We start from the raw sequence: 25124 nt of genomic DNA, 5'->3' as shown, positions 1-25124 counted from the left end.
TAGTCATCATCCGTGTGATCAGGATGTAACAGAAACACAGTGTCCATCGCAGTCGTCGCCTCACGCCCATGTACCAGGAAAAATGGAGTAAATCATGTGGTGTCATGTTTGGCAGTGTTGTAGGCAAACGTCATGAAAGGTAGCACCTCATCCCAGTTGCTCTGCTCAACATTAACGAACATTGATAGCATGTCGACCAAGGTCTTATTAAGGCGTTCAGTAAGCCTTTTAGTTTGCAGATGGTAGGCAGTCGTCATGTGATGAGTGATGTTGCACTGATGTTTTATCTCTTGTCACAAGATTCGATTGAAAAACTTTCCTTCAATCCATAATTAACGACCTGGGGCATCGTGTTTTAATACAATGTCTTCCACGATGAATTTGGCTTCCTCGGGTGCTTTGGCTGTTTTTATGGCTTAGCAGACATTGGAAATTGTCCAAGGAGGTCAATCCCAACACGGTGAAAAGGCATTTCGGCTGGTGGAATTGATATGAGGCGGCCAGGTGGTTTCTGAGCAACTGCCTTTCTCCTCTGGCACTCTCGATAGTGCGACACATAGTGACGGACACTTCTAAATAAACCTGGCCAGAAACATCTCTAGCGGATCCTATCGTAGGTCTTAATAAATCCTAAAAGTATGGCCTCAGGTGTGTCATGGAATTTCTGTAGAACATCTAAGCGCATGTGTTTAGGAATCACTGGTAGCCACTTCTTTCCAAACGGATCAAAGTTTTTCTTGCAAAGTAGTCCATTAATTACCTTAGATTGTCCTTTCCAACCCTCTTATCGATTTAAGGCAAGCATAATTTGAGATATCTTGCTTCCACTGTCAATTTGTCTAATTTGCTCTTGACCTGTGAATTGAAGCATTCAGATAACTTGTGAAGAATGGCAAGTAGCTTTTTCTGTTGTTCCTTAGTGAGATCTGGTGATAGTCAAGCTAGAAGATCTTTTCTCATAGTGGTAGCACTAATTTCACCCACAGACTCAGCATGGGAGGTTTCTATGACACTCAGCTGTTCTTCAATCAACAGCTCAGTGTTTGCTTCGCACGTGCATCTTGGAAGGATCTGCGGTTCTCAGTGACAATTAACTATCCACAATTCACCGAATCCATTCTTAAACTAGACGACAGAGGCCGGGATGACCAAGTTATTCTTCAGTGGTATGCTTCTCTTACATTCTGCTACAAGATGCATGGGTTGATGCATGGCATGACACGTGACAGTTACCTTTCTAGCGCTGACTGCAGGAATGATCACTTCATCCAGCACATATATTCTCCACACACTTGGATGCTCACCTTCCTGTCCACAGTATTTCATCTTGTCTAGCATAATCTTCAAGCGACCACAATCTATAATTGCCTCAGAAGCTTTCAAAAACTCCCATCCGAGAATGACCTCTTGACTACATTCTTGTAAGACAATGAATTCTAAGAGCTGTGTATAGCTGCTTATACCCACACCAATGGTACATCTTCCTGTAGGTTTTACATATTTTCCATTAGCCACCTTCAGCAGAGATGTCTTGTTGTCGACGAATACGGTTTTCTGCAACTAGCGATCATACTTCTCCGAAATCACTGAATATGATGCTCCAGAGTCCACAAGAGCTTGGGCTGGTTGGCCATCCATGTGGATATTGACATAGTTTCCTATCATTTTTGTAGTGATTGATGGCAGAGGACTTTTCTGTTCGGCAGCCCCACCTCCAAGGAAGGTCGCACCCTTTAGTTTTCCAGGTTGTGGTGGCTAGGTGATCAGCCGGAGCTTCTAAATGGTGATGTAGACCTTGATTGGCATGTTGGGGAGTGTCCTCTTCAGTGGCTAGCTTGCAGCAATGGTGTCCTATGTCATCCTGCACACACCTCTTCTTGTTCATCTTCGTCTTCCCAGAGTTGGCGTCGGCAAAGATTGGTCTGCTGTCTTCTGGCGTGGGCATCATCAAATATCTGCCACCTTTCTCAACAATGGCACACCACATGTCTTGGTCATTCGCAGTGGAAACGTACTGGTTGGTTATCCTGGGTGCTCCCGACGTCAGTCTTCCTTCGTGCTCAAACAGGTTCCTCATGCGTCATTGTAGGAACATAACTGTGCCTGGATCTCAACTTTTTTACCGTTTTAAAGGGAAATGAAGGATGAGAGATTGGGTTCAATGTCTGTTCCTCTTCCTTCCTTTTGACCTCTTGAAGCATCTCAGTTTTTTGCTCTCCGTGCAATCCAAGTGCCTTCTGAACATCTTCTCTCACTATCTGATGAAGAACACTTATGAAATCAGTTGCTTCTGCCATCACAGGCATCGATATGATTTTTGGAAGCCGTTCAAACCTCTTGCATGTAATTTGTTTTTGATGTGTTGTCTCGATATACTGGCACCATTTCAGTCGTCTGCTGTCGAAACCTCCTCCATAGGGCTTGATACATGTCCTCAGCAACATCCTTCATGAGATGTGCAACCTTCTCTTCCTCCTTCATTCTAGGATCTACTATTTTACACAGCTCCAAGACTCTTGAATGTAGGATACTGTCATTTCTCCTGGATGCTGTGCCCTGCACTTTAATTTATCTTCATTCCTGTACTTCTGTCATTGTGTGTCGCCGAAATACTTGCACAGTTGTGCCTGGAATACTTCCCAGCTTGTGAATTTCTCCTCGTTGTTCTCATACCATTGCTTGGCAGTGCCCTCCAAATAGGAAAATAGGTTAGCCAAACACATGGTGTCATTTCATTTGTTAAATTTGGCTATACACTCATATACCTTCAGCCACTTGTTTGGATCTTGGCCATCATTACCAGGGAACCTGGAAGGATGTCTCATGTGGTGGCTCACAGTTGCTGTCATCGTAACGCCCTCTTCTTCTGTCTCTGGTAGATTGCAATCTGTTGAATATGGCTTGAACTCAGGTTTCTTGCCACGTAAATAGCAGCTCTGTTGTGGCCTGATGGGAGCCACTGTGTCATCAATAATGTGTGCTATCACAAGTTCCAATATCCAGCATCTCCACCAGAATAATGTCATGTAAAAGAAGGTGTAATTAGATGAATGATGAACACTAACTTCACTTAATGAAGGTTTATTCAGCACTTGCACATACAAGATTGTGGAGCGAACTGCCTCCAGCCAGAACACATACAGTATATATACAGCTACAGAACATTCCAGTACAATGATTCTTGCCATTTGGGAATACTTCTAGAATGTACTTGAACCGAATATAGAAATTAAAATTGTACAGTTCAGGTGAGTTTTGAACTCATGACCCTTCATGCAACAGTTTAGTATCATAACCATTACACCACAGTGCTACTCATCTTCTTCTGCGACAATATTGTTTCATTCCTGTGATATGTAACAATTATACATATGTTATTAATATTTTTTTGTTTTCATTTATGAGAAAACACAAGAATGTGAAAGAAAAGAAATTAATTATTTTCATCTACATTTATACTCTACAAACCACCATGAGGTGCATGACAGAGGGTATGTCCCACTGTACCAGTTTTCAAGGTTTCTTCATGTTTCATTCATGTTGGAACATGGGAAGAATGGTTGTTTGAATGCCTCTGTGTGTGCAGTAATTATTCTAATCTGAATTAATAGAGGGAAACATTCCACATGGGAAAAATATACCTAAAAACAAAGATGATGTGACTTACCAAACGAAAGCGCTGGCACGTCGATAGACACACAAACATACACACAAAATTCAAGCTTTCGCAACAGACTGTTGCCTCATCAGGAAAGAGGGAAGGAGAGGAAAAGACGAAAGGATGTGGTTTTTAAGGGAGAGGGTAAGGAGTCATTCCAATCCCGGGAGCGGAAAGACTTACCTTAGGGGGAAAAAAGGACAGGTATACACTCGCACACACACTCATATCCATCCGCACATACACAGACACAAGTAGACATTCTAATCTTATACTCATGATGTTCCTAGAGTAATCATTCAAAGCCCATCCTTGAAACTTTGTTTAGACTTTCTTGGTATAGTTTACATTTATCTTCAAGAATCTCCCAGTTTAGGTCCTTCAGTACCTCTGTGACATTCTCCCATGGATTAAACTAACCTTCATGCCGCCCTTCTCTGTATACGTTCAATATCCCATTTGGTCCTATCTGGTATGGGTCCCACACACTTGAGCAATATTCTAGAAATGGCCACATGAGTGATTTGTAAGCAATCTCTTTTGTAGATTGATTGCACTTCCCCAGTATTCTGCCAATGAACCGAAGTCTATCACCTGCTTTACCCACAACTGAATCTATGTGATGGTTCCATTTCATATCCCTACAAAGTGTTACATTCAGGTATTTGTACGTGTTGGCCAGTTCCAACAGTGACTCATTGATATTGTAGTCATAGGATACTACATTTTTTTCATTTTCTGAAGTGCAAAATTTTACATTTCAGAACATATAAAGTGAGTTGCCAATGTCTGCACCACTTTGAAATCTTATCAAGATCTGACTGAATATTTACACAGTTTCTTTCAGATAGTACTTCATTATAGATAACTGCATCATCATCATCAGCAGCAGCAGCAGCACAAGACTCTGATGTTACTATTAAAATTTTCTGCAAAGTCGTTAATATGCAACATGAACAGAAAGGGTCCCAACACATTTTCCTGGGGCACACCTGATGTTGCTTCTACCTCTGGCAATGACTCTTCATCCAAGATAACATGTCGTGCCCTCCCTACCAAAATGTTCTCAGTCCAGTCACAAATTTCACTTGATACCCCATATGATCGTACTTTTGTCAGTAAGAATAGGTGTGGTACTGAGTCAAATACTTTTCGGAAATCAAGTAATGCAGCATATACCTGATTGCCTTGATCCAAAACTTTTAATATGTCACGTGGGAAAAGTGCGAATTGTGTTTCAGGTGATCGATATTTTCAAAATCCATGTTGATTGGCATTGAGGAGGTCATTATGTTCAAGATTCTTCATTATGTTTGAGCTTGGAATATGTTCTAAGATTCTAATTCAATAGGAGGATTTTCATGAATGTTTTTCCATGTTTCAGGGAGGACACATCAAAATTCATCTGAACTCAGATATTCCAGTTCAGGTTGATGGAGAACCATGGGTGCAAAGCCCTGGTGACGTTGTTGTACTTAAATCAGCTCTAAAGGTAATTACATGTGCTGATAGTAATTCTTGGAAATAATTAGTTGCTTAATGCTTGACTTACTCTTTCCTATGTGTAAGCTGGCTGTAATAATAGTACCTATGATATAGAGGGTGCAATAAAATGGTATCAGAAAACTTTGGGGGTTCATAGACAATGTCTTGATGAACATATTATGGATAGAAACCCATGTCTGGAAAATTATCCAATGAAACAAAGGGTGCCGAAGCATAGTGACCCCTTGTCTGCCCAGGTCACCTCTTCAGCAGCAGACGTAAGTTTGTATACTGATCCAGTGTTGTTGTGTCAGGTGTCGATACACTCAACATCATCTAATGACCTGAATGATGTCAGACCTATTTTGATAAATTCTACTTGTGATCCATCAGCATATTATTATTATCCAATGAAGCAAAGGGTGCATAGTGACCCCTTGTCTGCCCAGGTCACCTCTTCAACAGCAGACATGAATTTGTACACTGATGCAGTGTTGTGTCAGGTGTGGATACACTCAAAATCATCTAATGACCTGAATGATGTCAGACCTATTTTGATAAATTCTACTTGTAGTCAATCAGCATACAAACATGTTTGCTGATGAAAGTGTGGCCTAATGGCAGGCACTAGCCTTGATAACTTCAATACTCTTTAGTATCCTTGGATGATGTTTCCAGGCATGGAAAGTCTTTCGATATTGTTTTGTTACATCCTATATATGCTGTAAGTAAGGATGTGTTTTAATTGTTTGGTTTTTGAAGTTACATAAAATCCAGTAATAATGTGTTTTTACTTTATACCAGTTGCTTTCTATGTCAAGAACACAATCTCCGTTTTGAATGCAATCATGGTGAGAACGAAGTATCTCTGTCACTCATATTCCACCAATTTTCACCTTTTACTATCGCCTTTAGACAGGTTTGGTGAACAACTGGAGCTCTTCTAAAGGTTCTATTACATGCCAAAAGATGTGTAAAACATACAGTATCCTTGAGGGGGCACATATTTGAAACAATATTGATAGAAGGAACAGACTTTGCCTTGCACAAAAAAAGACAAGTTTCATAATACAATGTGTCACGGGTTGATTTGTTACAAGTGATAAGTTTGTTTGAGGACTGCTGCCATGTGAGATACATGCACTTCCTACTTAGCTAACCACACAATATTTTAACTTTCTCACATACAGTCTTATATTTCTGTTCATGATTAGTGTTACCGATTCATCTTCATCCAGCAACATTAGTGAGAAGTGTTGTGCAGGAAAAGAAATTTTGTATTTGAAAGCATAGTGGCTATACTATTAGTCCAGACCAATTTTGTATCACAGTTTCACTCAGCTCCTAGAAAACCAGCACTGTAAACGTAAGACGCAACCGAAGGAGAAACTGAATGTGGTTATGTTGGTATTTTGCACTTTTAGTAACTATTGTAACTTGCGTACAAATCTCAGTGTTCATTAATACTTTGAATTTTAACTTCTATTGAATTTAATTCCATCTAAGTTATCCTATTTGAGCCTGTAATGAAAAAGATCACTAAATTTATTTACCAAGGAAGACATAGAGGCCATTATTGTTTTAATCATATTGAGGTGCCTCTCATCATACTGAGTAAGGTAAAGACAGTTACATAGTCACACGAGTCATTAAACTTAAATGAAGTAGAAATACAATCTTTATGCAAAATGATTCAGGCAAGATTAACTATCACTGATAAGAAAACAAATTGTAGTTGAATTCTTCTACCAGCGACTTTGGATGACCACCAAAGTAACAGAAAACTTCCAGGAAATTTTCATTTCACTAGTACATATGGTCTGTTTCAATCTGTATTAATTGAAGGAGCTTTCAGTTACTCCACAATATACTGAGAAAATAACGGATTCAGAAGCAATAGATGAGACAGAATTCCCTGTAAAGCTATTCTATAGGTCTTTGAAATTCCCTAGAACAGACCATTTCTAAATTTTATCATTATGAAAATCTATTAGATTTGTTGATGACAAACACTCGACTACTACTACTGTATAAGCAGCAGTGATCACATGCATGTGCGCGTGCGCGCGCGCGCGCGTGTGTGTGTGTGTGTGTGTGTGTGTGTGTGTGTGTGTGTGTGTGTGTGTGTGTGTGTGTGTCACTACAGCTGAGTGGTAGTCTCCCTTCATTGTTATCTGTTGTCTTTTCCCTTCAGTTTCCATAATCATAACACATGTTCAGTAAATTACACAAGGAGGAGGTTGCCTCATCTCTCAACCAATGGTTACAGTCAGTAACCTCTTAAAATGAACATGCAAAAGAAATGTGGCTCAAGTTCAAATAGTTGGCGAAGCATTAAAACAAAAATGCATGTAGGAAAATAATTAAAGATTATGGAGATCACCCTTAGTGTACAAACAATAACAGGAAACATGTTAATGCTTTTTCTGCCACATGCTTAGCACTGTGATTGTTACCATAGTGTTGCATACGCTTGGCAGTTGTCTACATCCCAGAGCTGAATGCTTTTGTTCATCAGAAGTTCACAGCACATTAATTTTAATGGCTTCATTGTTATTTCCTAATTGCTTGAAGGGATTAATGCTGAGTATATTTGCAACACATTTCCATTTACTGTTCAGAACCTCATAGCTGAAGAGACTTTACTCCATCTCCTGAGCACTTAAAATTACTTAAGTTTTCATGGACTCAGTTATTTCTAGCCAGGCATTCTAATTTATTTATCTTTTATCAGAGGGAATGATACTGTGTGACTTGATGAAAGCTCAAACACCACTGTAATTTAATGACCTATGTCCTAATTCTAATGCCTTACTGCATCTTCTGTTTCACTGGTGGAGCAATGTCACAGATTTATAAGAAATCTTATATCAGAATCTACTCCATGGTGTCCTCTCCTATGCCAGCTTTTTCACCTCAGAATACAACTTACACACAAAGCCCTCAATTATTTGTTGGATATATTCCAGTTTTTTTTGTTTTCACCCTTCAACTTTTGCTCTCCAAAGGTCCCTGTGGCATCGTGGAGGCTATTCTCTGATGTCTTAATGCATTTCATGTCACCCTATACCTTCTTGTAGTCAGTGTGTTCCATGTACTACTTTCTTCACCAATGCTGTCGAGGACTTCTTTCTTAAATACATCATCACAGACACTTCCATTCTATTCTTTTCTGGTTTTTCATACAATTCATGATTCACTTCCATACAATTCTGTGCTCCACATGTACATTATCAAAAATTGTTTCTACGAGTTATGGTCTATTTATGATACTAATAGACTTTTTTTCATGAGGGATGCTCTCTTTGAATGTGTTCCTACAGCCTCCTTTTTTTATATATATTAAGTGTTATTATGTTTACAAGGAGCAGATTTCCTCCCCTTCCACAATTTTGATGGTTTGATTTTATCATTAACCCGATTTCTGCTATTCCTGATCACTTTTGTCTTTCTTTGGCTTACTCTCAATCCATACTCTGTGCTCTGACACTGTTCATTTCATTCTGTAAGTCCTGTAATTCTTTCTCAGTCTCACTGAGGATAGCAGTGTCAGCAGCAAATATTACCTCAGTATCCATCACCCTGAATTTCAATCCCTCTCCTGAACCTTTCTTTTATTGCTGTCATTGCTTCTTCATTGTACAGGTTCAACAATAGGGATGAAAGACTACATCCTTCTCTTATGCTCTTTTAAATCTGAATGCATCTGTTTTGATCTTCTGTTCTTTTTGTCCCTCTTGGTCCATGTGCATATTGTATGTTAGCCATCTTTCCGTGCAATTTATACATGAGTTTCTGAGAATTTCAGACATTCTGCACCAATGTACATTTTTGATTGCTTTATCTAGGTCAACAAGTCTTTTGAAAGGGCCTTGATTCTTCTTTAGTCTTATTCCAATTATCAAGTGCAATATCATAATTGTCTCTCTGATGCCTTTACCATTCCTAAAGCCAAACATATCATCATCTGACAGATCCTCAGTTTTGAATTATTTAAGAATAAAGGAAGGCAGAAGCGCTGCATTGTCAATAAGTACACAGACAAAAGATAGAGAGCTTTGCTAGCTTTCAGAATGAACTTACCTATTCCAGTTTGTAGGGAAAGCTGGCACACACACACACACACACACACACACACACACACACACACACTCTCACTCATATGCACATGCCTGTCTCCCTAGATTGTGCTCAGTTGACTGCCAGCCCTTTCCTGGTCCACAGTGAGTGTACAGAGGTGAGGTTGTGGTGTAGTTGTGGTGGGCTGAGGTATGGAGAGAGGTCAGAGGCAGGGAGTGGGTTGAGGACAAGCGGCTCTTGGCAGAGTGGGGAGCCATCTAGAGGCTAGCTAGGGGTGCAGGTAGAGGGGGCAGGTGGCAGACAGCTGGACACGCTATTTCACTGACTAGGACAAGAGACAGCAGCGCACAACTAGCTGCCATGAATTAGATGGGGGCACTGAAACAGGGGATGGTGTATACACACACACACACACACACACACACACACACACACACACACACACACACACACACACGCGCGCGCGCGCGCGCGCAGCATGTGAAACACCCATTGAAATCTCACATATTGTGTTCTGCTGCATGTTGTGCCACTGGGTGGTCCATCTTGCTTTTGGCAACAGTTTGACAGTGGCCATTCATTCTAATTGATAGTTGGTTGGTTGTAAAAGCAATGTAAAATGGTGTGCTGCGATTGCAGCAGAGCTGGTATACAACATGGCTGCTTCCACAGGTGGCTGGCCTCTGATGGGGTAGGATAAACCCATAACAGGGCTGGAGTGGATAGTGCTGGGTGGTGGATTTGGCAGATCTTGCATATGGGTCTTCCCCCAAGAGTATGATTCCTATGGCAGCGGATTGGGGGGTGCAAGTGGCATAGGGATGAACTAGGCTGTTGTGGAGGTTGGGAGGGTGACAGAACACCACTTTGGGAGGGATGGAAGTATCTTACGTAGGATGTCCCTCATTTCAGGGCATGATGATAGATAATCAAAGCCCTGACAAAGAATGTGGTTCAGTCGTTCCAGTCCCAGATGGTATTTGGTTACAAGGGGTCACTTCTTTGTTGTTGGTTCTTGGGATGAATGTAAGGATCAAGTGTATAAGGGACATTCAAAAAGAAACAAGCTGGAGTCTGGAATGCGCAAACCAGTGACGGGAGGGTAATATCGTGGCATGTGTAACGAGGTGTAGTTCTAACCAGAGCACAGAAGTTCACATCCCATCGCTAGAGGGCACATGTGCACGTCACGTGACTATGCAGAGCTAGCAGCAGCATGCATCAATCGTCCAATGCTGCTAGTTTCATTGCAAACAGTGAGATTGGAGGTGTCAAAAGAAGAGCAAAGAGGTGTTGTTCATTTTCTGACAGCAGAAGGAGTAGGAGGAATGGACATTCATCAATGAATGTCACAAGTGTACAGCAAACACTGCATGTCCCTTGCAAGGGTCAAGGCGTGGCACAAGCACTTCAGGGAAGGATGGGTGTTGTTAGCTGATGATGCACTGTCTGGAGCATCACACTGCATTACCGATGACATCGTCCAGCTGGTGGATGTACTCATTACCCAGGACCGCCGACACCCCTTAAAAACCTCTCAAAACAGCTTTGAGGGACAAATGATTCACTTCAGACAATGACATCCAGAAGTACGTGCGGAACTGGTTAACACCACAGCCCTGGGAATTTTATGAGACAGCCATTCACCACCTTGTGTCACAGTGGGACAAGTGTCTCAACAGCCAGGGTCAATACTTCTAACATACAGGTACTGGTTTCTGTAATTATACCTCTGGCTCGTTTCTTTTTGAATGCTCCTTATATGTGAGGATATGGCACTGGAGATCTGTTTGTGCATTAGATCTGAAGGGTATTGTCTGCCTGCGAAGGCCTTTGTGACTCCCTCAGCATATTGGGTGAGGGAGTTCTCATCACTGCAGATGCATCTTCCACAGGTGGCCAGGCTGTATGGGAGTGATTTTTTGGTGTGGAATGGGTGGCAGCTGTCTAAGTGCAGGTACTGTTGGTGATTGGTGGGTCTGATGTGTATCGAGGTGTGGATGAAGCCATCTGAGGGGAGGAGATCGATATCATGGAAGGTGATGATGGGTGGAAGAGGGGCAGATGATGTGGATGGGAGAGGTGTTGAGACTGTGGAGGAATGAGGATAAGGTGTCCTAGCCTTGGGTCCAGTTTATAAATATGTCATCAATAACCCTGAACCACACCAGGGCCTTGGAGTTTTGGGAAGCTAGGAATGTTTCCTCTAGGTGACCAATGGAGAGGTTGACATAGGAGGGTGCCCTGTGGGTGTCCGTTTCTGTGGGGCCATGAATCTGTGCCATGATTTTTTTTGTATATGTTCCCTTCAAAGGTGAAGTAGTTATGGATTAGGATGTAGTTGGTTAGGTGTATGAGGAATGAAGTGATGGGTTTGGAATCTGCAGAGTCTTGGGAGAGGTAGTGTTCAGTCGTGGCAAAACCACGGGCATGAAGGATTTTGATGTATAAGGAGGTTGTATCAACAATGATGAGTAGGGACCCAGGAGGCAGGGGTGTGGGGATGGTGGAGAGCCAGTGCAAGAAGTGGTTGGTGTTATTAATGTGGAAGGCTAGGTTTTGGACAATTGGTGCATGAGGATGTTGGTCAACAAGGGCTGAGTTTTTTTCAGTGGGGGCACTGTAACGAGCCACAATGGGGTGCCCGGGATTGTTAGATTTCTAGATTTTGGTATGTGGGCTGTTTTTTGGGATGAGTAGGGAGATGGATTCAGGGGACAGGTTCTGCACTCCCACCTCCCCCCACTACACTCACCATGGGCCAAGAAAGAGCTGGCAGTTGAATAAGCACAATCTAGGAAGACAGGTGTGTGCATGTGTGTGTGTGTGTGTGTGTTTTTGTGTGTGCGCATGTTTTTCCTAAAAGCTTGAAAAAGTAGTTCATTCTGAAAGCTAACAAAGCTTTGTACCTTTTGTTTGTGTACCTATTGGTGATGCAGCACTTCTGCCTTTCGATGAGTCATCTCCTTTATTCTTAAATAATTCGTTGTTCTCAACCAGAACTTTCCGTACATTGTTATAAGATTATTTCTGTTAGAAACTTGGATGTATGAATTGTCAAGCTGATTCTGTGATAGTTCTTGTATTTATATGCCTTTGCTGTCTTCATTATTGGGTGGTAAATGTTATTCTTCTGAAATTCCAATAGTATGTCTCCTGTCTCATGGTTTCTAAACAATAATTCGAATAATCACTTGGGTGCCACCTCCCCCAATCATTTTGGAAATTCAAAAGAAATGTTATCTGTCTCATTTGTGGAGGTTTAAATTAGGAATTTAAATTTTGCGTTAATGCTCTGGGTTAAATTCCAAACCTCATGTATCTCATAGAGAGAGCTCTGTGATTCATTCATTGGATGAAGTTGTTAAGCTCAGTGATTGGTCTGTGCTATTGAAGAGGAGTAGGCCATGTGCCAACACCAGGTTCACTCTTTCCTTTCATACACCATTATCAGCAACAGCAACACAAATAAGGCAGCATATTATAAAGGCACTTGTAAGAGTCATATGTATGGGCAGTTAGAAATTGTGACTTCTGACACATAATTCACAGAGGTGGCATCACCCATGCAGGCTTGCACCATGTCCTATGCCACATGAATAAATAAAAACATGTTGAAATCAGAAGCTCCTTCAAGACAGAGTCATCAGTAGATGGCAGCATTCACTGAACAGTTAATCATACTTACACATGTATATGCAATTCTGTGCCAATAAATAGTCTGGAGCATAGCACTGGGTACAAAAAAATGACATAAGTGAATTAGTGCTCCAATAGCTCCCATGACATAATTTGCTTTAGGCAAATATTATTGCCCGTAGCAGTGAAAGGATTAATAAGTATAAAGAACATCAGTAGTCCACAGCTATTCAGACATTAATTCCAATGCATTTGGCTATCAGGAGGACAATGTCTGAAGTATTCAATAACTAACATAACAAAATCCTGTTGCAGAGACTCTGGCAAAAACCAAACATTTTCATCAAATGTAAAAGTCCCCATTGGCATCAAATTGTATGTCTAGACTTCAGTTTTTTGTATAAAGACAAAATGAACATTGACATGAACCATGGCCTCAGTGTTTCCTTCACATAAGAAACAAGGGATGTTGTTTCCGTTAATCTTCCATTATATTGTAGGGATGTGTAATCTATCAGTCAATCTTAGTGGTGGTCAAAAGTAATTGAAATTGCTAGAACTCAACAAGAACCCAAGGCATAGAGTACCTCTCAGCCTCTACACAGAGTCAGGGGTACTCCTAAATTAGTTTTTCCTTTGGTTCTTCATTAATTAATATTTCACAAATGGCTGTGTATTCCTGTCTAATATGTTACCACTATTTATATACACATTTTACAATGTCTGAAAATAGCATAATGCCACTGTATAACTTAAAAGTCATGAGTTGTTTTTGATTATGTTATGAAATGCCAGCCAGTAAGTAACAGTTCCTCGTATAATAGGAACCATAGGAAACCTTACCAACCTGGTTCATATGGCACTTTATTTTTATGAAAGTCCATTAGTCTAATCTTCTTCCAATAAATAGGTTATTCAAATAATAGTTATCTAATACAAAACAGTTGATTTTTCTTTTTCCAGTTCATTATCATTTATTATTGCTAAACAGCTCTGATGATCAGCTCATTACTATTCTGTTCTAGGTTTCTCTACACAAAGTAAACAATGGGAAAACCAAAGCAGAATGTAACAATATTATGAAAAGGTTAGTTGCTAGTGATCATATAGCAGAGATGCTGGGTCGCAGATAGGCACAACAAAAGACTGTCAGAAAGAGAGCTTTCAGCCAACAAGGCACTAATAGAAAATAGACAAAATACAGGTATGCGCGCACGCCCTGTGCGCACGCACCGCACACACACACACACACACACACACACACACACACACACACACACACACACACACGGAAATGCAACTTACACACATATTGCCACAGTCTCTGGCTGCTGAGGCCTGACCAGGCCTCAGCAGCCAGAGACTGTGGCCTTGTGTGTGTGTGTGTGTGTGTGTGTGTGTGTGTGTGTGTGTGTCTTTTCAATGAAGAACTTGTTGGTTGAAAGCTTACTTTCTGACAGTCTTCTTCTTGTGCCTATCTGGGACTCAGCATCTTCTCTAGATGGTGAGTAGTACCTATCCTTTTCATAATATCACTGCACAGATTGATAGATTACACTGCCTACAAGTGATTTCATAGAATTCTTAAACAGAATTGACATAGGTCTTCAGCTTTTAATTACCAGCCATTGACTGCAAACAGGTGTAGATTTACACATTTTGAATAATGGACACTGACTGACATTGATGTTCACCTTTTGACAAGAACACACAGCTAACTCAGGCCTTGATGGTGACACATACTAATAGACACATGTATTACAAAAATTGTAGAATTTTAAAAAATAGGGCTATTATATTTCGGATATAAGCATTAAATACAGAAAAATGAAAGATACAATAGGCCAATAGGCAGTCAGTAACTTTGTTTAACTAAAAGATGTATAACTACAAAATGATAAAATAATAGCTACTACTTTATTACAGGGAAGTTTTAAAGTGCTCGGGGATTCCCATAGTTTTCCAAGACTTTTCTACATAGTGAAATTTGTTGAATTGGAATAATTAATAAACCAAGATGTTATTTAAGTAACAGTATTCCTTTTCTTGGAAACAGAAAAATCAGAGCTACAAAACCATAATACTCAGTTCTGGAAATACATCATTTATAGATAGGAACAATGTAGACATGAAAATTTTAAATTGGAGTAACTTTTGAATTACTAAGTTCCCAGAAAAAGTAAAATGTTTTCTCAAAAGAGGAAAATGAGGGCTTTCAAATAAGCTATGTCAGTCTTAAAACAAAATTATGAAAAGGAAAGTTGGTACTCACCTTTTAGCGGAGCTGCTGAGTCGCAGTTAGGCACAACAAAAACCCTATCACAGTGTCGTTTCAGTTGCCCAAGGCTGCAGTCGTGTGTGTGAGTTGTGTTTGCATGAGTGTAAGTGTGTGTGTCTGTCATCTATTGTTGACAAAGGCCTTAATGGCCAAAAGCTTTATATGAGAGAGCCTTTTTGTTGTGCCTATCTGTGACTCAGCATCTCCAGTATATGGTGAGAAGCAACTTTCCTTTTCATAATATTGTTACATTCCATCTTGGATTTTCCATCGTTTAATCTTACAACAAACCATTTTTAGCAGTATTGAGTTTTGATGTGCACATGGTTTGCAGGTATTGTAAATTATGAATATTTGCTTAAAAGCCACATTTCTGTATGAACTAAATACACTACTGTCATCAGCAGTTGGTAAATTATATGGTGAATAATGAATTTCTGTGAAATAGTCCTTGAATAAGAATTTGACAATATGGTATATCCACTGTTAATGAAAAGCAATCAGAAAAAGAATCAGGTAAGGTAGACCCACCTTTCTCTGTTGTGCCAGAAGTATAACCATCAAAAAGAAGTTGACTGCCCAGTTGTTATATACAACAACAACAAAGTTTCAACATTAAACTGCTATTGCAAGACAAATAACAGTAAAGCTCTGGGTCATAGTGATCAGCCACAGTCAACATTAGCTGATGTCAGCTACCTACAAATTGTGGCTTGTAAGTACCCCAAGGAGGAGGCAACAGAAATGCTTGCTGCCTTGCTGGAGGCATTTGGGATGGCAGTGTTGACTCAGATAGGAAATGCCCCATCCATATACGATCAGTACGGCCACAGTTTGGTGCACAAAGATGTTGGGCATGGAACACCTGGAATGAAACTTTGACCTGAGGTGGTTGGTTCTCTTCATTGACACGTGCAGCTTTTGTGTGACACATGGTGGCCATTGAAGAAGAGTGTGAAGGCAGCATGCATGTCTCAGACTTGTATTCTCATAGATTCAGCAGGGAGATGTGCAATCATGTTTTGTGCTGATGTTATATACCGATATTGGATGCCAGACATCTCTGTTGAGAGATGTGCCGTATTGGGCCATGAGCCTTCAGTCTACTGTCTTGGTTAACAATGGTGGTTTCATCTTTCAAGATAATAATACATGAGCAAATTGTGTCCATCTAGTAAATACCTTCCTCCAGCAGACAGGAATCAACCAAAAAAAAAATAATTTGCTGACATGGACCCAATGGACCCAATGGACCCAATTGGAACTTGCAGTATGTTATCATCATAGGAACCTTTCTTACACTGAATGACTTTGGGATGGTCTGCCATAGAAGAATGGGTATGGCTTGAGCAGTATAGTCTCAAACACTTTATGGATGACATACCAAGATGTATCTATGCACAGTATAGTGCACAGGACAGAGCAACCTGTATTGTATGTTACCTAGCAGCAGTTTTGGATATCACAGATGTGCACTTTTTAAGAGACTGTCTTTATTTTGGTTAGGGTCTTGTTCCACAGTTAAAATATTTTGTTAGTTCTATGAAGCTTATTCTTTCATTCCCTTTTCCCAATGATTCTATGCCCACTTACATTCATAGATATGCACAAGGTGCAAAACTTTTTTTCTAATCTAACAACATAAAGGTGGCAGTGATCATGTTTTGTGTACCCCTGTCACAACAGTACTGTTCATCTTGTATGTTATTGACTCACAAAATAGTACTTGCTGCAATTCCTGAGTTTTCATAGATGATGTCTGCTATACGAGGGTAGTTTGAAATGTTCTGGGAATGGTATAGAAAGAAATAACTTACTTCAGTGAAACTTCTTGATCTTTCAATGTAGTCTAACACACCTGGTCCAGCAATGGTCCGATGGCTTAACACCATCTAGAAAGTTTGATTTGTCAGGTTTACAAAATATTCATGAACTTCAACTGTCAGTTCTTCGTTTGAAGAGAATCTCCATACGCAGAGGATACTTTTGAGCCTGGGGAATAGAGGAAGTGTGATGAAGCCAAAACAGGCAAGTATGGTGGATGTGGCAACAATCCATGTCTTAGTTCATGTCTTTCTGCAATGGCCAAGACACTTGTGTGTGGATGGGCATTGTCTTGATGAAAATGACTTTCTTCTTGCCAGACCTGGCCTTTTTTCATGTACTTTTTGCTGTAGGTAGTCCATTAGGATGGCGCAGTATTATTGGGAAGATAATCTATCACTAGAATACCTTAAGCATACCATAAAACAGATGCCATGACCTTTCTCACAAACCATGTTGCCTTTGCTTTCTTTGGTGGTGGTGAATCAACATGATTCCATTGCTTTGACTGCTTTTTTGTCTCTGGGGTGTAGTAGCAGACTCATGATTCACCTGTGGTAACAAACTAAAGCAAAATATCTCATTGGTTGCTCTGAAAATGGGTCAAACCTTGTTTGGAAATACGCTCTAAAAACTGTAGTGTGTGCACACTAATGATAATTTTCCATCTTTGGACTGTATTGATTATTCAGACTGATAGGTACAGACATTCATGATTATTGTAGGATTTCTGTCCAAAAAAAAAAAAAAAAAAAATATATTATTTTCTTTTCATAGATGTACTCTCTTAATATTATGGTCTCTGGACAAAATAGTTTCTAGACTCTGTAACTGAAATAAATATATAGAATGTTTTGCCAAATACAAACCAAAATAAATTACACATGGTTTCAATGTCTGAAAAAACTTGTTGTGACTTAAGCAATATCAGTTGGAATATTTCATGCCATCTACATATGAGAATCTCTGCATTGTTCACACAGAACATTTTGAACAGATTATATATGCTTTGTGTATGCTAAAATAAATACAAACCATTGTATGTCACTGGCATGATGATTTGCACAAAGCCACTTCACCATATATCATGTATGAAGGAGATAATTAATGTTATTAAATGGCAGCATGACTCTAATGAAACCAGAAAACAACTTTGTTACACAATGAGACCCATAGTTGTGATGATACGTAAGAAAAAGTGAATATCCTGTAATGATTGACACACAATTTAAAATCAAGAATGAGAAGTCAAATTAGCGAGAATTGGTTTAGCTGTTCAGTAATGCAGTGTTATGTCACATTTAGTTTATATAATTATATGAGAGAGAGGAGAGTGTATACCACATGAGAATTCACCACCAACCTTTTCTATATAAGAAATTTAAAAAATGATAAAAAAAAGCTGCAAGCTCGAAGCAAATATATGGTCTTCCTGAAATAATTGGAGAAATTTGCAAAACTTCTCTGTCTCTGTTGTAGAAAACAGCGTAACTCACTTTCAGTAATTACCTTTATAAACTCTTGCAGCTTCTGCAGAGTAGATTTGCAGCATGGTATAAATTCCAAAAGGGAATGGTAACAAGGCATGATAAGAAGGCAGTAGGTAGCTGTCACACATTCAGTATTCAAATAGTAGATAACTCTGTTGGATCATAGAAGTGTGCATTAAATGTTACACATACCAAGCAGATTACAGAGTAATTCACAATGTGTTTGTCATGTGAATTCACAAGGTCCTTCGACACTGATAGGTAATGGATTTCAGTACCCAGTCCTTATAAGCAGACTTAATGTTGGTTGACCATTACATGGGATTCAAAAAGACATGTCCTTCACACTCCTCTTATGCAGGATAATTCAGTCATTTTCAAACTGTTTTTGCCATTTTTCCTTTTGGGAATCACAATATTGTTGGTACCTGTGACCATCAGTAACGATGAGATTGAGATAGGCCTCCCTGTGCCATGGTCAGTGTTATTAAAGCTGCCTGGGAAAAATCCTTTCCCATTTGCTTCTCTTTTTATGTCACCAAACTCAGTGCTAATCATGCACAAATATTCCACATAATGAGTGATCATACAAAACAATGAATGTACTACCATGTAAAATGGTGATCAAATAAAGCTCCTAAACATACCAAGCTCATAACCAATATGATTGTCATCAATGTAGAGGAAATAAACATATCTGACATCTGTTTATTCCCTCTACATTGATGGCAATCATATTGGTTATGAGCTTGATTACAGTCAATATGGAACATGGTAGACTGTATGAATTTCTAAAATGAAGTTTACAGTGAAAGTTCTGCAAATACAAGCAGAATTTTGAAACTAATAAACCTCACTGCAAATTGACATTTCAAGTTGACATTCACACACACTGAATTTTGGTTAGTTTCACATGCATAATTTTTTGTGTTTATTAAGTGAATAACAATAGGTGCAACAAACTTCACATGTTACAAATGCTTAGAAGATTGTTCATGCACATAATAAGGTTCACCATGTTACTTTATAGCTCAAATGGACGTACACATGTGAGCAGGTACAGATGCATGCATCCATGTGCCATGCTGATGAGCCAGAATATTATAACCCATTGTTTAATAGTGTTTTGATCCAACTTTGGAACAGAATATAGCAGCAGTTCTGCACAGCATGCATTCAACAAATGCTTGGTAGTTTCTGGAGGCATGTGCACCATCTGTCTACGTGCAGGTCGCAGTTCTTGTAAACTATGGGTCTGCTGTTTGTGGTTGGGAAGCGGCACCTGATAGCATCCCAGATACCTAGATATGTTCCACTGGGTCCAACTCAGATTCCGCGTGTTCAACACTGTGCTCCAAAATGCTTATGTATGCATTAGTGTCAGATCTGCCACGGGTTGCCACTATCCTGCTTTACAGAGGGGCAAGCCTCCCAACCTCCACTGTCTGTGAAGAAGTGTAGATGTCCAACACTTTGTTCCTACTCATGGTGTCCCCCTCTATAAACCACTTTCCATAGATGCCCATGACAGTAACACATAAACAACTGACCAGGTTTGCCATTTCCAAGGTGCTTGTTCCCAGGTGCCAGGCTAAAAAGTATGCACTTTGTCACTTATCTATGGATTTCCCCATTTGTCTCTGCTCCATTTGCACACTTTCCGTAACATTCCACATGCCCACAATCTCACCATCTGGCATTCAGTCTTGTGGTGGGCGGTAAGCACAATGTTATCTTCCTTCTTTAATTACATTAACACATAAGTGCCAATTCGTTCAGCCCCTGATGCCCATTCACCTCATCCTACACATAGCAGTAACATGTAATAGTCTTGAGTTCATACATAATGAAGTTGAGAATTGCTTTTGATTTGTAGGAAAATGTGGAAACATCACTCTTTGGAAAGAGTACAAAAGCCTGAAGGTCATATAATTTCACTATACCATTGGCATTATCTTTATGTCTCATCTCAACCAAATGGTCATCATTCTTTGATTTCAGATTTCACTTTTATTTATTGTCAGCAGTCATGTAACCAATACAAAGGTCACATAAATCCTTTTTAGATACAGAAAATGAGGTAGGGTACTCATTGGTGAACATGTGATGAAATATTGCGTAGCTTGCATGCTGTTCCTGTTTTGCTTTACACATGGCTTCATAATCTTGGTGAATATTGGAAAATGACCTGCTTCCACCTATCAGTTATTCTGAAGTATTAGTTGGATGTCTGACTTTCAAATTTTTGGAATAAGTTCAATATGCTGTGAAGGACCAGGAGGAATACATCTACATCTACATGATTACTCTGCAATTCACATTTAAGTGCTTGGCAGAGGGTTCATCGAACCACAATCATACTATCTCCCTACCATTCCACTCCCGAACAGCGCGCGGGAAAAACGAACACCTAAACCTTTCTGTTCGAGCTCTGATTTCTCTTATTTTATTTTGATGATCATTCCTACCTATGTAGGTTGGGCTCAACAAAATATTTTTGAATTCGGAAGAGAAAGTTGGTGACCGAAATTTTGTAAATAGATCTCGCCGCGACGAAAAACATCTTTGCTTTAATGACTTCCATCCTAACTCGCGTATCATATCTGCCATACTCTCTCTCCTATTACATGATAATACAAAACGAGCTGCCCTTTTTTGCACCCTTTCGATGTCCTCCGTCAATTCCACCTGGTAAGGATCCCACACCACGCAACAATATTCTAACAGAGGACGAACAAGTGTAGTGTAAGCTGTCTCTTTAGTGGACTTGTTGCATCTTCTAAGTGTCCTGCCAATGAAACACAACCTTTGGCTCACCTTCCCCACAATATTATCTATGTAGTCTTTCCAACTGAAGTTGTTCGTAATTTTTACACCCAGGTACTTAGTTGAATTGACAGCCTTGAGAATTGTACTATTTATCGAGTAATCGAATTCCAACGGATTTCTTTTGGAACTCATGTGGATCACCTCACACTTTTCATTATTTAGCGTCAACTGTCACCTGCCACACCATACAACAATCTTTTCTAAATCGCTTTGCAACTGATACTGGTCTTCGGATGACCTTACTAGATGGTAAAGAGAACTGCTCAGATTGTCACCCAGGTCATTTATATAGATCAGGAACAGCAGAGGTCCCAGGACACTTCCCTGGGGAACACCTGATATCACTTCAGTTTTACTCAATGATTTGCCATCTATTACTACGAACTGCGACCTTCCTGACAGGAAATGACGAATCCAGTCGCACAACTGAGACGATACCCCATAGGCCCGCAGCTTGATTAGAAGTCACAGGTTTTGCTTGATACCCCACACAATTGTAATTTTGACAATAAGTGTAGGTGTGGTAATGACTTAAATACTTATCAGAAATCGAGAAATACTGCATCTACCTCACTGCCTTGTTCTTGGGCTTTCAGTCTGTCATCTGAAAAAAGTGCGAGTTGGATCCAACATGAGCTATGTTTTTGGAATCTGTGCTGGTTGGCATGGAGGAGGTCGTTCTGTTCAAGATACACTCCTGGAAATTGAAATAAGAACACCGTGAATTCATTGTCCCAGGAAGGGGAAACTTTATTGACACATTCCTGGGGTCAGATACATCACATGATCACACTGACAGAACCACAGGCACATAGACACAGGCAACAGAGCATGCACAATGTCGGCACTAGTACAGTGTATATCCACCTTTCGCAGCAATGCAGGCTGCTATTCTCCCATGGAGACGATCGTAGAGATGCTGGATGTAGTCCTGTGGAACGGCTTGCCATGCCATTTCCACCTGGCGCCTCAGTTGGACCAGCGTTCGTGCTGGACGTGCAGACCGCGTGAGACGACGCTTCATCCAGTCCCAAACATGCTCAATGGGGGACAGATTCGGAGATCTTGCTGGCCAGGGTAGTTGACTTACACCTTCTAGAGCACGTTGGGTGGCACGGGATACATGCGGACGTGCATTGTCCTGTTGGAACAGCAAGTTCCCTTGCCGGTCTAGGAATGGTAGAACGATGGGTTCGATGACGGTTTGGATGTACCGTGCACTATTCAGTGTCCCCTCGACGATCACCAGTGGTGTACGGCCAGTGTAGGAGATCGCTCCCCACACCATGATGCCGGGTGTTGGCCCTGTGTGCCTCGGTCGTATGCATTCCTGATTGTGGCGCTCACCTGCACGGCGCCAAACACGCATACGACCATCATTGGCACCAAGGCAGAAGCGACTCTCATCGCTGAAGACGACACGTCTCCATTCGTCCCTCCATTCACGCCTGTCGCGACACCACTGGAGGCGGGCTGCACGATGTTGGGGCGTGAGCGGAAGACGGCCTAACGGTGTGCGGGACCGTAGCCCAGCTTCATGGAGACGGTTGCGAATGGTCCTCGCCGATACCCCAGGAGCAACAGTGTCCCTAATTTGCTGGGAAGTGGCGGTGCGGTCCCCTACGGCACTGCGTAGGATCCTACGGTCTTGGCGTGCATCCGTGCGTCGCTGCGGTCCGGTCCCAGGTCGACGGGCACGTGCACCTTCCGCCGACCACTGGCGACAACATCGATGTACTGTGGAGACCTCACGCCCCACGTGTTGAGCAATTCGGCGGTACGTCCACCCGGCCTCCCGCATGCCCACTATACGCCCTCGCTCAAAGTCCGTCAACTGCACATACGGTTCACGTCCACGCTGTCGCGGCATGCTACCAGTGTTAAAGACTGCGATGGAGCTCTGTATGCCACGGCAAACTGGCTGACACTGACGGCGGCGGTGCACAAATGCTGCGCAGCTAGCGCCATTCGACGGCCAACACCACGGTTCCTGGTGTGTCCGCTGTGCCGTGCGTGTCATCATTGCTTGTACAGCCCTCTCGCAGTGTCCGGAGCAAGTATGGTGGGTCTGACACACCGGTGTCAGTGTGTTCTTTTTTCCATTTCCAGGAGTGTATCTCATTATGTTCTAAGATTCTAGAACAAACGAATGTCAAGGATATTGCATAGTAGTTTTGTGGATCACTTCTGCTATCTTCCTTGTAGGTAAATGCAACCTGTACTTTCTTCCAAGTATGAGGCACAGTTTTTGTTTGAGGGATCAAAAGTAGATTATAGTTAAAAGAGGGACTATCTCAGCCACAAATTCTGTGTAGAATCTGATAGGGATTCCTTTGGGCCCTGGAGCTTTGCTCAGTTTTAATGATTTCAGCTGTTTCTCAACATCACTGACACTAATATCTATTTCACTCATTTTGCAGTGGCACAAGAATTAAACTGGGGCAATACTCATGGATTTTTCCTTTTTAAAGGAACATTTGAAAATGAAGTTAAGCATTTCTGCTTTTGCTTTGCTACCCTCAGTTCAGTTCCTGTCTAATCAATGAGTGACTGAACTAAATAGCCTTTACATAAGACCAGAATTTCTTTGGGTTTTGCGAAAGATCTTTCATCAATATTTTGCTAAGGTAGTCCTTGAAGGTGAAGGTTTCCTGCATTTCTCTGTTGACAACCACATGTTTTTCATTTGACATCTTTCTATGTATAGCCCTCTGCTGTGTTTTACATGTATTACATAATGATCTGTGTTTCCTTCCCATCACAAACTGTTCTATTGGATAGAAATCTATCCAAAGCACGATCAAGTAGCCTGTTCCTTTAAACTTGAGCCATAGTTCCTATACATGCTCCTATTTGAACTGAAAGTTTCCATTTCCCCATTAAGATGCAACACAGCTGCTTCTTTACCTAGTTTACTGAACATATAGATCTTTCTACTTGCTATAATTGCACCTTGTATTTTGCTTTTCATTGTTGCTACAACTACTTCATGGTCACTGATACCAGTTTTCATGTGGACATCCTCAATAAAGTCAAGTATATTTGATGTTATTATATCTTAATATATTTTCATCATGAATGGGGTTCCAAACCATCTGTTTTAGATAGTTTTCAGAGAAGGCAATCAGCAGTGTTTCACAGTATGTCTTGCCATACCAACCACTAACAAAATGTTGTTATCCTAATTGATTGTTGGATGATTAAAGTTTCTCCAGTGATTACAGTGTGATTCTGGAACTAGTGAACTGAGGTTTTCTCTATAGTTTTCAGTTACATCAGGTGGTGAGTCCAGTGATCAATAGGAGGAAGCAACTAGAATTTTCTGCCCAGATCTAATACCAACTTGAGTTTTGCACCAATAGTTTCACAGGCAGCTCCAATTTCTGTCTCAGTAGATATGAGTTTCTTGTCTACTGATACAAATAGACCACCTCCATTTCTAAGTAAGCTATACTTTCAATATCTGCTTAAATTTTCCACAAATATCTCACTGGTGTCAACTTCATGTTTTAATCATCTTTCTGTATCTGGTATTATGTGAGCTTCCCTGGCTTTTAGGAGCACTTTGAACTCTGACACTTCATTGTAAATACTTCAGCAGTTAATCACTCCTGCCTGTGGATGGCATTCCTTTGGCTAGTACATCGATATTTCCAGGTCTCCTACTGCTATCATTATCTGGATGGAGAACCACCTAACCTAAGAGCTCTTGTGTGCACCCCACAGACAGCATTACCTGGGCAGCAGTCTCTGGTGTGGAGTGCACACCTGCATCATTTAGGAGGACCTACAGTTCTCAAGCTGCATCGCCAAGCTTGCACAGAACATAGCCAAGCTTGCA

The 25124-nt window shown here is 40.8% G+C and overlaps 1 protein-coding gene across 8 annotated transcripts in view; it reads left to right on the top strand.

Moving 5' to 3' along the window:
• Positions 1-25124, top strand: part of LOC126483035 (diacylglycerol kinase theta) — a 733775-nt gene that overhangs the window by 694719 nt on the left and 13932 nt on the right. For all 8 annotated transcript variants that reach the window (XM_050106590.1, XM_050106584.1, XM_050106589.1 and 5 more), the window contains one exon: positions 5043-5150. In XM_050106590.1, the coding sequence (XP_049962547.1) occupies positions 5043-5150 (108 nt within the window). The remainder of the gene's footprint in view (positions 1-5042; positions 5151-25124) is intronic.

The sequence above is a fragment of the Schistocerca serialis genome, chromosome 1 (assembly GCF_023864345.2).
Source record: "Schistocerca serialis cubense isolate TAMUIC-IGC-003099 chromosome 1, iqSchSeri2.2, whole genome shotgun sequence".
NCBI lineage: Eukaryota > Metazoa > Arthropoda > Insecta > Orthoptera > Acrididae > Schistocerca > Schistocerca serialis.
Note: the sequence above shows the minus strand (reverse complement) of the source record. Positions and strands in the feature narration are given on the sequence as shown.